Source organism: Rhopalosiphum padi, chromosome 1 (assembly GCF_020882245.1).
Source record: "Rhopalosiphum padi isolate XX-2018 chromosome 1, ASM2088224v1, whole genome shotgun sequence".
Lineage (NCBI taxonomy): Eukaryota > Metazoa > Arthropoda > Insecta > Hemiptera > Aphididae > Rhopalosiphum > Rhopalosiphum padi.
The window spans coordinates 88,777,862-88,794,339 of NC_083597.1; the positions used below are offsets into that span (position 1 = coordinate 88,777,862).

At 31.7% G+C, this 16,478-nt stretch overlaps 1 protein-coding gene across 1 annotated transcript in view; it reads left to right on the forward strand.

The window, feature by feature from the left end:
* Positions 1–16,478, forward strand: part of LOC132917370 (lachesin-like) — a 206,764-nt gene that overhangs the window by 41,113 nt on the left and 149,173 nt on the right. The window contains exon 2 of the mRNA XM_060978087.1: positions 13,860–13,996. Coding sequence (XP_060834070.1) covers positions 13,860–13,996 — 137 coding nt within the window. The remainder of the gene's footprint in view (positions 1–13,859; positions 13,997–16,478) is intronic.

The window sequence follows — 16,478 nt, forward strand, 5'->3', positions numbered from 1 at the left end:
TCATGTTTTTGACATACTGATATTCATTTTACAATACACATAATTTATCTATTCTGTGTTCTATGTAAAGCATATTATATAAGTGTATCTTACTTTGACTCTAAGAACACACGTACCTATATATCTGATAATAATATTCCTGGCAATCGCTTTTAATCAAAAGATTTTTATAATTACTTATTTTATTTAATAATTATTAACTACAAAGCTATGACGTACATGATGGTTTACATTAAATAAGTATTATATCTAATTGTATTTATTTATATATATATATATATCATTATTTTTTTTATTATTATTTTGTTTTCTGAAAAGGATTCACATATATTTTCACATTTTTAATTAAGATAAATGTATATTTTCGTTTTAATTATAGTATAATTTAATAAATTATTTTCCCGTAATATAATTCGATAGTATTTAGACTTCTTATTTGGGTTTGTTATAAATGCAATATATTATTAAACTTAGAAACAACGAGTTTTAGAAAATTTTAGATTTATTAAGAAATCAAGTACCTACCAATTTGTAAGCAGGATCAATTTGTAAGCATTTATAAAAAAAAAGTACTCATTCAAATTTTTAGGTATGGTTTTTTTTTCTATTTTCTAATAATAGTATTGCGGACAACGTCTTACGAAAATCCGTTGGTTTATTTTACACGTTCCTTAAGATACGATTAGATTTGTCGTCGGATTTTTTTTCCCTTTCCGGGTGACTGTTGTTTAGATTGTCATGGTACATCGAGTTTTTCCATTGTCGAAGCAGCGAATTTCACATGTGGTCCTCGACGAACACAAATAACAACACACACACACACACACACACGATATATAATATATATAAAAACGGAAGCGTCAAACGAAGAAAAAAAATTACAGGGCGTAACAAAAGTGACAAAAGTCCACCGTACGTACACACGCGTATGAGTACGTATAAACATATACGTCTGTGTGTGTGTCGTTCTTAAACGTTACGCTGATATTAGTTGTGTGTGTGTGTACTTGAAGAATGTACTAAGGCGGATGAGTGGAAAGGGTTGCTAAAGGGGATAGCTTCGTCGTCGTCGTCGTCGTCGTCGTCCCCATAAGGTAAACGTTGTGTAGAAACGACGGAGGACGTCGATTTATCGTCTCGGACTTAGCCGAGTGCTGTGTAAATCTCGGATTTCATCTCTAAAAACGACGGGACGGGTGGCTGGGCGGGGAGAGGAAGGATACACACAGTTTTTAAGCAGAAGGCCTCGGCTCGGGAAATCAGCTTTCGGGAGGCTGCCACTCCGTACCTGGAATTAGCGCCATTAATCGCCCAATAAAACGCGCTGTCAGCTCCGAAACTATACCGCCACCTCCACCGCCGCCACCGCCGTTGTTACAGTCGACGCCTGTGTAGTATAGTATAGTAGTTCGCGGGTACCTCCACTGTATAGGGTCCGCCTACTGCTCGCACAAGGAATGACTAAAAATTTATCACTCTGAAAACTCTGCTCACATGCGTGCCCCAACCCGCGTCCCCGCCCGTAGCCGCACTACTGTTTTTCGCTCGTTTTTACGCCTTATTTGACCGAAAATTCAACAATACTCCGCCGCCCGTAGTGTTGATCAGATTTACTCGTCGTGTACGTCCGTGATATATTATACACGCACTACGTACGACACGCGTACGTATACAACCGAAAACTTTTCTCTCGCCTTTTTACCCCGATCACTTTCCGACCCCGTGGCATGTGTGTGCAGTGTAGTTCTCGCGGCCTAAACTATACATCCACCCGTCGGTTAACCGCACTAACCGATACAAGAAAAGAGATCATTTGCTTCAGCTCGAATGCGAGTATAAAAGCGGTCGTCCAGAGTTTATCATCCCCCGTAATCGATACTTTTTCGATGACGATTCAACATTTTCGATAGTGCGTTTTCCGGTGGTTTATATACCTTCTCGACTTATTGCGGTTCGCGTTGGATTTTCGTTCTACTCGTCTACTCGTCGCCGTCGCGTAAACAGTATACTTTCGAGAGATAAGAGTTTAAAATTAATATCACGGCCATTTGCCGTCCCATAATATAAGTGTCCGATTCTCGCATTTCGTGCTCGCCGATAAGATAAAATTTACCGCGCCCACGCACAATTTAATGACGTACAGAAAAAAAAATGTACATCGTTTAATAACATAAACTCGACGGTATATCTCTCGGCGGGAGACGGCATCGAGTGTTGAAAAATGTCATCCACCGCGTCAAGTGAGACCGATGAGTCTCGCGGAGAGACGAGCGAACAGCAGTAGGACGAAATCGATTTTCAGACAGTTTAACGGCACTCGACTGCGTCGTTTGTCCGTAATATTATATATTGTATACACATTAACGCGTATATAACGTGTATAAACATGTCTTTATATAATATTATCAATATTTATTAATAACTGTGTAGCGATAGGGCTGTTCGAGACATCGTTACAACGCGAACGACCGACGACTGATTGACTGAACTATACAAACACCGTAACGAGTGAACACAGTGACAATGTTAAGAAGTTCTTCGTATTTTTTTTATCATTTTTTTTTTTTTTTAAATTTCAATACGACGATTTTTTCAACGGATATCGAACATGATTTGCATACCTACTTAATATTGTTCCGTTAAAACGACCCGATTATCCGATTTCTCGTATTAGATAAATAGTAAACATTTACAGAAAAATAATAAATTAGGATAACAATTAAATCGTAAAATATATTCATAATCTTGAAAAAATTAGTTTACCAATTAACCGGTTTCCCTAATATTGATGAAATCAACTGTACACAAGGGGTAATAATAACTACAATATCGACAGAAGAGGTTCATATTATATCGAAAACAGTTGCGCAAACAGTTATACATGTATTATAATAAATATTGTATTATGGTGTTTGTGGTTTTTATCGAGTGCCTATTGTAATAATATAAAATATGTCACCACAACGTTTAAGTTGACATAATTTATTACCCAACAACATTTTCGTAAAACCGTGTAATGGATATTAAAAACTGAGTGTTTGCCATCAAAATGTCCAGACGGAATCTATTTATGCCATATAGGTTTCCTATAACATAATATAATATTGTATAATATACATTCAAACCATAGGTGAGAATTGGGCGGGGGACTTATATATGGGGGTTTATCCCCCTTAAATTATTTTAAGGTCCACTCAAATATTTTTAAATTTTGAGTAAAGATATGAATGTATTGAATTTACCATAATATTATATTGTGTATAATTTTTATGTTTTTGAAAACAATTGTTTATTTTGAAAAAAAAATGCTCTCATATTCAACATCGGAGAAATTTGTAAGTGTAAAATTGAATCTGGATTGTACACGCATAAGGAACCCAAAAGCAAAAATGTTTCCAGTAACTTACAAGATAATCATGAAAAACAAAAAATGTTTGGTTGCGGGTAAAAATAATTAAAAATATAATACGAAGTTTCTCAGAATAATTCTGCGAAAAGCAAATAAAAAATATCGAAAATATTCATAACTTTTTTTTATAAGCGTTTGAGTTTCAAATGTTGACAAAATTTCGAGAACTCCTAAATTATTTTTTACAGTGAGTTCCGATGAATGTGATCACAGGTTTATAGAATCAATAACCGTTTATTGGAATCAAAATTGAAAATCCCAAACCAGATCTTATGTTACTAAATTAACCTTTTATTAGAATAACCGAGTACCGGATATCATTTTCAAGAAAATACTTATCGTTTTAATGGTATTTCAAACTTTCACTAAAAAGAAACAAGAATTGTTTTGAAAAGTTAAAAAGAGCTATTCAAAAAATATATGTCGAAAACGATACTTTTCAGTTGTTCCAAAAATTATAGGTACAATGCACATACACGAGACTATTTATTTAATTTTAAATAATTAAAAATCATGTGTATATTATATTAATAGAGTATGGATTTTAATTTCACGTCAATATGAAAATTAAATTAGTAAATTCTCAAGTACAATAAAAAATTGCTAGTTTCTTTACATTATTTTAAATGTATTTTATTTTAATTTAATTTTAAACATAATTACCTATAAAATAAATATAAACTGATCAATAAAAAAAAATATTTTATGGACCAACCGGTTAATAGAATCAAAATGATCTGAACCTATGTGATCACATTAAGTGGAACTCACTGTAGTTAAAAATTATTTTAATTTTACGTAAGATTTAGAAATTTGATCAACGGTACCTAATAAGTTTTTCTCACATGAACTAGTTAAAAAAAAAACATTATTAAATGGGTTTAAAAACTCTAAGAATTTTTTAGTCAAAATATCTCACATATTCTATGATCGATATTTGAACAGGAAAGTATTTAAATACATTTTTTTGAACGTTTTATGGCGGAGACTTGAAAGACGTTCAATACCCGCGCTTTCCTCTCAATCCTTGTCTTAACACCAGTAAATTCTAGTGCTATTTCCCGGACGCGTAGGTATTGATATAGATAAGCATGATTACGTTTACCGACCGTACAGTGTTTATCTAAAGTCTATGCGATTGTTATAGATTACTCGTAACTATTTAGCAGTTTTATGAGCGTTGCCGTAAAGTTCGAGTCCAAGATGTCAAAAGAGCAATACAATAAATATGTTAAGTACTCCTCCAGAATATTTTAGAAATGATGTCAAATCGCTGATTGCCTTTTTCAAATTTAAAGTCGACTCAAAGCGTGTTCTCCTTTTATTTTCACGAATACCTGTATAATTGCAATCATTATTCATAAACTTTTTTTAATAGACTTTTCAAAGTTGTATAATGTATAAATGTGTTTCCGTCAATTATTGAACAACTTTTAGTTTTTCTTTGGACATCTTAATTTTAATGTTACATGTGTCGGCAATTTTGATTTTGGATTATGCTTCCTTTAATAATGTATGTTAATTGAGTATAATATTATGTATAACTCGTACTCTTATCGATATTAGTATAATTATTATTGAACGGTTTATACAATCTTCGTAATTTATGTAAAATATATTTTATGACGTCTGATGGGTACACTTTGAAAAACATTGAATAATTTTCAAGACACATTAACGCTTTATTTCATAAATCCAATAACGTTTATGGCGAATAAATTGAAATTATATTCTCACAAATATGCTTATCTAATAATATACGTATACACTTATATAATATTATAATCAAAACTATCATTTAAACATGGAAAACAGAACATAGAAGTTATAATTTGTCCAAACTAAACGTATATATGTTCTAATCCTTTAAACATTTAGGTTTACCAAAAAAACACCATGATAATATATCAATATTTATATTTGTAATATTTTATTATTTTCTCGTAGTACCTACCGATATATGATTTACGACACGTTAGCATTAACAATTATCGTTTATTTATTATAAAATATATAACAGTATAAGCCCTCGTGTATTTGTCGAATAAATTCATCGATATGACATGAGTATGTAAAACAAATGCACATAAGCAGTGTTCACGTACAATTCATATTATTAATTAGTCATATAATAATTCCTGCCTTCCGTCGAGAGTACCAATATATATATATTAGCATTCCGCCGTGACATGATTGTATATAATATAATATAATATTATGTTGCCCATAATATACGGGTGAGCTTTTTGTGGGACTACCGTCGAGCACTCGACACTAAACCACTACTATATTATGCTATTATATAATTAAATGCTGCGAAACGAATAGGTCGACGCCGCCGTGCTCGAAAGTTTATGATGATTAATAATTGAAGTATATATTGATATTTAATATTATATTCTACAGCGCGAAAATATAAAATATTTTATTATTATAATAATAATTGAGTTCTAGTAGAATATTATAGAATATGCGGTTATTACACACGCTAGCGATTCTCAGATTTCGTAGAAAATAAATGCTAACAACATAACGTATAGGTGAGTCTGTTTCCAGGTATAACCATAGAGTACTACACAAGTACGGTCTTCTTAAGTGCGGCACATGTATATAATATTATATACAGCTAGAGAGATGCTTTGATCATTATGCATTTCGTATTTTGAAGTAGAATATTTTTCGATACATTATAATGGAAATTAATTCTGGTGAGTATTTCGAGTTTTGACGAACGGAGTAGTAAACCGACATTTTCCTAGGTATTAACCTCTATTACCACTATACTCAATTAACTAGCTAACTTAAAATACTTAAAACTCTTTAACTAATCGTCCGAATTTTGATTTTAATGTATCGAAATACTCTGAAAAATATAAATTACTTCAAAATATGAAATTAAAAATGTATTTTGTCATTTGAAAAAGTAAAAATATAATTTTTTTTTTAAATCTGGCACGATTTTGACTAGAAATTATGTAAGATAAATCTTTACAATAACGAAATTATATTTTTAAATAATGAGTGTTGTTCAATTAAAAAAATCACCGTTTATAAATATTAAATATGTTAAGAAAAAATTATTATACTTAAATGCACTCTCACTTCCAGCACAGCATTTGGCTTTGGATGTGATCTAACAAATATTAATACAATTGCGTATTTGAGGTTGATAATTTTATGTGAATTTACACTAGGAAAAAACCTATGATGTCATTGTATGCAAAATGGCCTACAACAAAAAAAAAAAAATTGTAAAAGTTGAATACGAAAGTCTAGAAATCACATTAAATATATAGGACGCTGACCATAATATAGAGAACTTAGTGTTTGGTAAAAAAAAATAAAATTATAAACAGCTTATATATTATTCTGATTCAGGCTTTTTACCCTCAAAAATTATTTGGAAGTACATATAACAAAACTTTATATAAAAACTAAAATATATTGAAAAGGAAAATCCTCTTAGTGTTGAATCTCTTATACTGCCAAATAATATTATTACAAATACGTCAAACTACTATAAGACTTTCTTTTTTTCGTTAAATTATATTATTATTGTATTTTTAACAAATATCCATTCACCTGAGTATTGACTGTTAATTTTAGTTATGTTCCTTGAAACTCTAAATAAATTTAAATTAAATACATATTTTTATTTAGAAAAAATCGGCAGTTTTGGATAGATAATCGACTTCCACGACAATATTACCTTATTGTTTATCCATAATAGTGGATAGAAAACATGCATAGCCCTTATTAGGGACATAAGCAGAAAAAAGTTTTTAGGGGTGTTTTGAAAATCAGTTATTGAAAATAGCACTGTTTTTAATTGTATTACTATACAAACATTTTTTTATGAAAATTAGGTAAACTTACAATACTTTTTTCAAATATATAAACATCAATATAAAAATTTAATAAGTAAATAACTATACAAAAACCCAAATATTTCGGGAGCGGAGGAGTTTGTAACAACAGCAAAACACTCCCCCCCCCTGTGAACGTGCCTGGCCCTTATTAATTGTTATATGTTAACAATTATTAATACGCATATCCTGCATGTGTGTTCCTATGAAGGCAAATAATTTGTTTTCCAGTCGTTTCTTATTCGAGTTCATTCGCGGAAAAACCTATCGTTTTGCTAACCAAATTCATCAATATAATGTTTTATCTACGATATAATATTAATCGTAGTCAAGTAAATAATGTATACCTCCTTTATAAAATTATACAGTCCGGTGGCGGACAGTTGACGTGTACAATTTTTAACGGTACGCGGCTATACATATACATAATATATATATTGTTGTACGTAAAACTCTATACACGAGACGCTCGACAAAATCCAAATACGTTTATGTACAGACCAATTTTCGTTTTGATCGTCGTGAAACGCACGCAGTACATAGTATATATATATATATATATATATACTACGCGCTTCGGCGATCAGATTTTCGAAAACCCGAGTCCAAACATCCGTAATAATATAGAATCTCGTTATCCAACTAAACGCAATACATTATATTATTGTATTATCGTACGGTAAATGCCGGCGTGACTATAGAGTATGCACACACACTGTTGTGTCGAATTTTAAACACCGAATGTCGTCACCCGTACTCGGCCAGATTATTGCGCTAATCCCCAGTAGTGTTAAAGTACACAAAACGTTGTGTGAACCGACGTTTTATACTGCCGACCGTGCAACAGACATTTAACGCACGACCTGCTGCCGTTTATACCGAGTGATTTTTTTATTTTTATTAAACGAAATTCATTTTTTCAAAATCTATTAACGTTTTTGAAAAAAAAAATAATTTGTTACATAATTTTTAGTCGAAATAAAACAAAATTTTGTGAATATTTTTTTATCGTTATAATTAGCATACTTTTTAACTGTTTTGAACGACAAAATACATTGTGAATTTGATATACTGAATTAGCAGTAATATTATAAATAGTATTTAAAGTGCTCGTAACCGGTGAAGTGAGGTACGGGGATACAGAGCAAAATGTTTATCTACTACTCCGCTTACCAAAACTTTAAATATTTATATCTCATAATACACTCCTCTGAATTTCAATTTTTACGTATCGATATACTCCAAAAAATATTCTGCTTCAGAATTTGGAATTAAAAATGTATGTCATCATTCAAAAAGTAAAATATTTTAACGAGAACAAATAAATTGATTTTTCTATAAAAATTGTATTATTTTGCCGATAATTTTTTTTTTTCAAAAACATAAATAGATTTTAAAACAATTAATGTTGTGCGATAAAATAATTTTCTTGTATTATATTTTTAGTCGATAGTCACAAAATGGTTATAATAGTAATATAAAACAATATGACTGTGAACGATGTTAGTTCGACAATCTTTAAGTACCTCATCTAAGTAATATAATTATAGTACACATCCGACGATTACTATAATTTATACTCTTCGTTTCCGTTTCTCTCTGCCGTCGCGAGACTCGAGGTTTTCGAGCAACTTTTCGGAAAAATATCCGCCCTGCAAGATTTCAGCATGACGCATAACGCGTTTACCGTAATGTATCTATCGAAACAATGTGTTTGTGCTAAAATTACATATTAAATCCGATGCAGGAAGAGATGAAGAGATAAGATTACGATTTTAACGTGCATTTTTACCTATGGGAGGTTATGTACACGAGTTCGGCCAAGCGTGTAAAATACGTATACCACCAAGGTGATCGCGAAGAATTCTGTACGGTTACATCCCATTTTGTATTTTTGTTATACAGAAATAATAGATTTAAAATTTTATCGTGTACGATTTTGAATCTTGAATCTTGAATCACTTGTCGATTTCGTAAAAGATCCACGCGAAAAAAAATGTATCTATATTACGATTGCTGTCTTGTCGAAAAGCAGGGAATATAATAATAAAAGAAAAAAGAATCAATTTGAACGCTCTCAACCGGCGCTTGTGTATACATTTCCGTTCAGGTCGTTTTTAGGTCGGTTTATAAAAAACAACAACAGCAAAAAGAAAAAAAAATAATAATAATAACAAAAAATACGCACGCTGAATCCGATGGGATTCGTTTTAACGAAGAATCGTGGTCGTAAACTTTTATTTTAATCGAATGCAATGTGCTCCCGTGAAGACGGCGCTCCGATGCTGCCGCACGTCCTAAAAAAAAAAAAAATAATAATAATAATAACAACAATACCTATTGTAACAACTATGTACGTATTTAAAGAACAAAAAGTTTATTAAGTCGCCGCCGTCGTCGTAAACAATCTTAAGTTTCGGAGTTTCGCCGGGCGCGGACGTGCTAATATTTATTTTTTATTTTATTTTTGTTCATCTCACGTTTTCGTTTTGCAAATTTCCGCGAGAATGACGTCGTCGCGCGGTAACGTTCGAATGTTCGCCGTAATAGACCGGACTCACGTGTCTTTTTGCGTGTATATGCGTGTGGGCGCCGTCACATCGTGACCCGAATGCAAAGCTCCCTCGACGGAAAACCGATTAACATTTTTCCCAATGACCGCTGTGCTCGACCCCGAAACCCCGAATGAACCTTTATATATATATATATATATATGTCTCCTAAGAAAGGTTCGAGGATATTGAGAGTGTAAGCGCGTAAAAAACGACGTTGGTTCATTTGTAACGTGTAATACCGCTGGTAATGGTATAATATTTTATCAACGGGCTCGTGCCATATTATTATACCGCGGTTTTACACGCCGGAGCGCTTTTCAGTTCACGCGCGTACCGCTAGCCTTCTCCGTTTCGACCCCGTAAACCTCGAGTTCCTTTCGCGGTTATTACGACTTACACACTTGTTGCCTCGTGAAATTTTGCCGGTCATACGCCGTTTTCCGAGATCTTTGTGCAATCGATCGTAAAAAACAGCTCTGTTGTGTCTCTCTCTCTCTCTCTCTCGGTCCCGATAGATCGATGCGGCCGACGATGTAACGTTTCTATAAAGTTTCCATTACACTCACGTTGTAAATAACATATAATATCGCGTACATTCGAGTAGGACGCATTTACCGAACTATTATATAAATATTTTATTCACTACATATTACACAAATGTTCAGATGACGTTCCTCGGCGTTCCACTGGTGGAACTTTTTAATTGATTATGTCTACACGATTGTTTCGTCGTACAATGTATTATTATAATACGGTTTTATTGAGTATCGTTTTGTCGAATAAATATATTGTCCAGTAATTAAATCAACAAATCTGTTTGTTCGTATTACATTTTTCAATTAACCAGAGTAGAAGAAAACAAAAGCATTGACCCGTGTATATATTTGAAATGAAATACTAATATAAACCTACCGACAACGAATCCAATACGGCCAAATTACTTCATCAGATTATAGCTCAAATCAGTTTTATTCTGAGACCGGACTTTCTTGAAACAATAGTTATAGTGATTAAATATGTTTTTCTTCTTGTGTAAGCTTCGATAGACGAGTATAAAAAGGAAATGGCCGTATTCTGTTTTTGCGAATCTGAAAGCATATTAAAAAATATGTTTTTATCTACGCGATATAAAGTTTTCTCTCTATATATTTATACATATATATTTACACAAATTAATTCTTATTTTATATTAATCAAGATAATGTTATGTAAACGTCAACATTTTGTCCGCACTGAGAGTCGTGTCTAAGGATTCCATTATAAAATTCAATTAATTTTAATCTTTACAAATTTAATGATTTTTAAAATAGATGAATAAAACTCTATACAAGCTCATTTTACAAAGCTATTTGATATGAACTCGATTAATTAAACCATGCACATCACAATATCTAAACAGCGATTATATTTTAATTACCGAAAATACAGCAGCAATGACAAATTTAAGAATAATAACTTTGAAATCCTATAGAACTCAGGATCCTATGTAAAAAATTAGTCATTTCATTTATACTAAAGTATATTGAATACTACAGTGCATTTCGAGCACTGATTATACTGCAAAATAACTTATTTATACTTTATAGGTATACCTATATAATAGTACTAATGGTCAATTGAGTACTCACATACGTTTTTTATTAGGCTTTGTCACCATTTTAAAATTAAATATCAACTTTAATAACAATTAATTGACAAATTACTGAGGAAATCTTTATCGGTTTTTTTATACATTTTAAAGATCTTAGAAGAAGGATATATTGTATTATCTAAGTTAGAATACATTTATTTCTAACGCTTCTATTTCAAATTTGACCTAAACATTTTTATAATTTTTAAATGACATAACAAAAAAATAAATTCCAAATATTAATCACTATTTTTTATAAAATTTCTTAGATTCAGACAGTAGCGATAAATTTATTAGTTTTCCAATAATTTGTGTTTAATTATTAATTTATTTTTATATCTGAATACACATTTTCCTTATAGAATATAATTTGATTATCAACTACGATATATGTTTTTGTAGAAAATTTGATCTAGTTAATAATATTTATGTCAAAATTGAAAATTCTAAGAATTTTTTTTTAAATTATTGGGAAAAACTAAAAATTACGAAATTTTGTTCAGATTGTAATGTTAGTATTAATAATAAAATTTATATTTAGTATAAATAATTCTTCAGTAACCTTGATTACAAAAAGATTAAACCACATTTTGCTAATAATAATTGTTCATCGTATACAATATGATGTAGTGATGTGCCATTGAATTAATATTGAAAACATAATCTATTGCTGTGGTTACTCGTTGACGAGATACATTCGATTCTTAAAACTGTACATTAAATTGCTTTAATCTGACGTTTTCGGCAGTATTTGATTTCATCGAGCACGATGATAGGAATGCAGAAAAAAATATTTAAGCAATTCTATTTTATGCGATCGCTCGTCGATATCATATTATTGTTACGACGAAGCAATATTCATATATTCTATAATAATTATAAGTTCGTAAAAACCGGACTCGCAATACAATCACGGCATAGTCATATAATAAATACCTGTATATACCTGTATATACCTGTATATACCTGACCCTATACATCATTATTGAGTTAAATACGGTCGTTGAGTATGCTTTGTCGGGAATCTAGGAATTAAATTAACTAAATATAATTACCAACTACCCACCACCGGTGATGCGAGCTCGTATAGGGAATTATAGTAGGTAGTTTCTAGAACGGTAGACTAAAGAAATAATAGTACCCAGAGGTCGGTCGGCAGATACGTAGGCAGCTATAGTCAGTTACGTGTTCTCGACTACAAATCACGTGGATTTGAAGTTTTTCTAATCATATAACTTATACTGCGTACATCCGTTTAAATTACTGTTCGCAAAACCATTAAAACGGCGAGTGGTGTTGACCGGGCGGTGAGGTAGGTACGTGCGAGGTGGAAAGGCCGGTGGTTCGGGGAGTAAAAAAAAAAAAAAAATTCTTTCTGTTGATTATAATTGGTCTTTGTAATCAATGACGGTGGTTTATTGCCGCGGTCGGGTTTCTCTCAAAATTGTTATTATTAGAACTCGTCACACGTATACCGCCGCGTATAGATGAATAATGATTGTCCGTACTTGTTTTTCGTTGTACAATTTTCCCGGTTCGAAAATCAAATTATCGTATTAACACGTCGATAGGCCACAACCATGTCGCTTATTTCTAACCACGGCTTAATCCAAACATGAAATTATTCGCAGCTTAAGCCGATAAGACTGAATTCTATCGACGGACAACAAATTATTTCCATAAAGCGTATTAAACTGTCGTGTGTAATTTACGAACTCCTCTGACCAAGCGGCTTCTGAATGTAACAAAAAAAAAAAAATAAAAATATTAATAATTTGTCAACGTCTTTATTTTATAAACGAACAAATAAAATGAAAATCACCGAAGGCTGGTCTTAAGAGTCTTGAGCAAAGACGGTGTTGTGTGGACGATCGATATTCGCGTGAAGCACACACAGTTGTTTTCAGCGCACCTTAATTCTTCGCAGTAATCGCCGTGGACGATTTGTTTAAATTACACAAAGACCGAGTTTATTGCGAAAAATAATAGTAATAACAAAAGAAACATGTTTTAGAACTTGTAATTGTTTAATTAACAAACGGTGAGCTAACGGCGCAAGGGACGCTCGTGCCTACGGAATAATAAACTGGCAGTTTCATTAAAAACATCGGAACGGGGAAGAAAAGAAAACCATGCGAACGTTTATTGTTATTCGTTGTTTAGGGAAATGTAATTTCGTTAATTGAACTGGCTCGATGCCCCGAGAAGGACTTTGGGCACTCGCCTCATAGTCGCCCAAAACGGTGTAGGCACCGCGGGTAGACGGCGAAGACTACACCTCGTTCTGTTGTCGTCGTGAAATGACTCTCATTTTGTTCGTTTTTTTTTTTTACATAATCCACCATTATTATAATAATGTATTCGTGACGCTAATCTTGAATTGGCAAATGCCGTTTTAGGTTCAAACTTACCGATTCCGAAGACGGATTCGACGAAAATGGATCCCAAATTCAACGGCACGTTACAAAACGTAACAGCCACGGTTGGCAGAAGGGCCACTTTATCATGCACCATCGAAAACCTAGGGGCGCACAAGGTGAGTAGTTTTTCACGTACTTATCGTATTTAAATTTGTTTGTTGGGCTTATGTTAAACTACCGAGTAAAGACGGATTAAACAAAATACTATGCAATGTACATACCTATAACCTAACAATAATAACCTTGAAAATATTAGGGATCAGCATTTTCTGGAAATGTTTATTTCTGAAAAGCCGTTTTCTCGAAATGATTTATCTCATTTCCATGTTTTGGGAATTAGATAAATGGTTTTATTTCTCAAAATTTCATTCATTTCAATAAGTACCTAGAGAGGAGATTATTAAAAAATATAAATTTATTTAACGGAATGTTAACAAACATCGCCTTTCAATTGTACGCGAGAAAAACAACATATTGTTTTTTTCAGTCAGTATTACAATAGAATTGTTATATTTTTTTTTATTCTCAGTAATTACGTGAATATATTATAATACAGGATACAAATCACCATTATTCATTCTAAAATTATTGCAACGCGTTTAAAATATGAATTTAAAAAAAAACACACTGGTAAATACTTTTACAATCTACATAATGTTATTATAATATTTTATTGTTAATATACTATATTTACATTTATAATTTTAAATCTGTATAAAAATATAGAGCATGACGTCTAGAAAGTTTCAAAACATTTTAACAATTTATATCTATGATGCGTTTCTTAGAAAAAACCACTTTTATAAAAACTGTTAAATCGTGACTAAAAAGTCTTTATTAATTAAATCGTATCATATAACAGTCAACAGTTGTGTAATTTTTTTTCAACTAGAAATCCAAAAATGTATGTTTGAAAAAAAATCTTTTGTCTCATTTAAAGTTATTTATATTTTAATAAGCATAAGTATTATAATATTTGAATTAAAAACATGTACATGTATATAATAAGTTTTTTTTTGGGTTGTAATTTCGCAAATATTGCATTTGTGTTATACCATTATACTATAACAATACTGCGAAAGTTTTTATAAAACCTTTCGGCCGTCGGTCACATGTAGTTTTTTCAAGAAATTGGATGACAGGCAATTGTCAGTTGGGGTAAAATAAATACTTAATGTACAATTTTCACGTTCAAATATTTCAATAGTTTTATTCAAAAAGCTGTTTTTGTAGATATTATTGCCGTTCAACTTCTCGATTTTAATTGAATTAGTAATGAATAAATAAACCATAAGTTCAAAAACAGTCGACTTAACTATAATGCGTAGCGTGTAATACACAAATTATAGCAGTGTAGAAATATTAACTGTTCGAAGATATAATTAGAATTGAGCAATATAACAGCAGTGGGTATAATCAGTTGTTTTTTTTTTTTTGTGTTCGATGTACAGTCTGTTCACCTCACAACGACGCTATTAATGTTAACGCGACCGATTCATAAAAAATGTACTCGTCTAACCATGTTCACGAACATTTACGGTAGTATATACACTTACACTTCACGTATACAGCACAACATCGGTGTAATCCGATAACGTTTAAGTATATTATTAATTTTATTAAATTGCCTAGAATCCGCCGTTTTACTATGCGCCGTGCCGCGGCGTCGAAGACTCGAAACGGATCTTTTTTTTTTTTATCGTAATTTTTCACGGGCTCTCTTACCGCACGCCCGTACACCGTAGTTCGACCGGACGATGGTAAAATCGAGTTTCGGCCGTCTCGCCCGTCGGTGTTTGCGATTTCAATAAAGCGTACCCCATGCTTATTTTTTTATTAGATCATGTGCCGAAACGGGGTTGTCGGGTCCCGTCGCATCGCGTTTCGGACGGTCGTACCTGTGCCTTGTTTTTTCATGCTCAATCGCTCCATCGTGTACATTCGCTACCGAATCGACGTAATACTGCATGAACGTTTTTTAAAATACATTTCTACACGATGTTAAGTTGTTATAACACGTTTTCCCGAAAAAAATATATTATTTATTACTATTTGTAAAAAATTGCCTATTTTATGCGATGAAAAAATTCGTTTTTAATTTCTTATTCCAAAAAGAATTTTTTTTTTTTTAGTACTTTGATAATCGAAAAATCGTATTTTGAACGAATAATTTATGAGTTATAATTATTTAAAATTAAATTAATAAATTTAAATGATCGGAGTAGAGTTTTACAAAGAGACACGTTGGCCATCTAATTTGGTCAACTATACTTGAATATTTATATCTAATAAACTACATATTATCCAGAATTTTATTTTTAAATACACAAAACTTGCATTTTTTGCTTCGGAATGTGAAATGAAAAATATGCTTTGTCATTCAAAAGAGTAAAAAACGTACAAAATAATAACAACAAAAATAGATATATTATTCTAATAATTGAATCCGAAAATGTTAGAATTATGTAAAATAAATATCTTAAAAAAACATCAGTGTTTTCTGATTTCTAGATCTCACCTTATATTATTATAGTTTCCTCTTTAGATCTGGTTCACGAATTCACGATATATCGTGGTTGAATGTTTTATGTCCGTTTT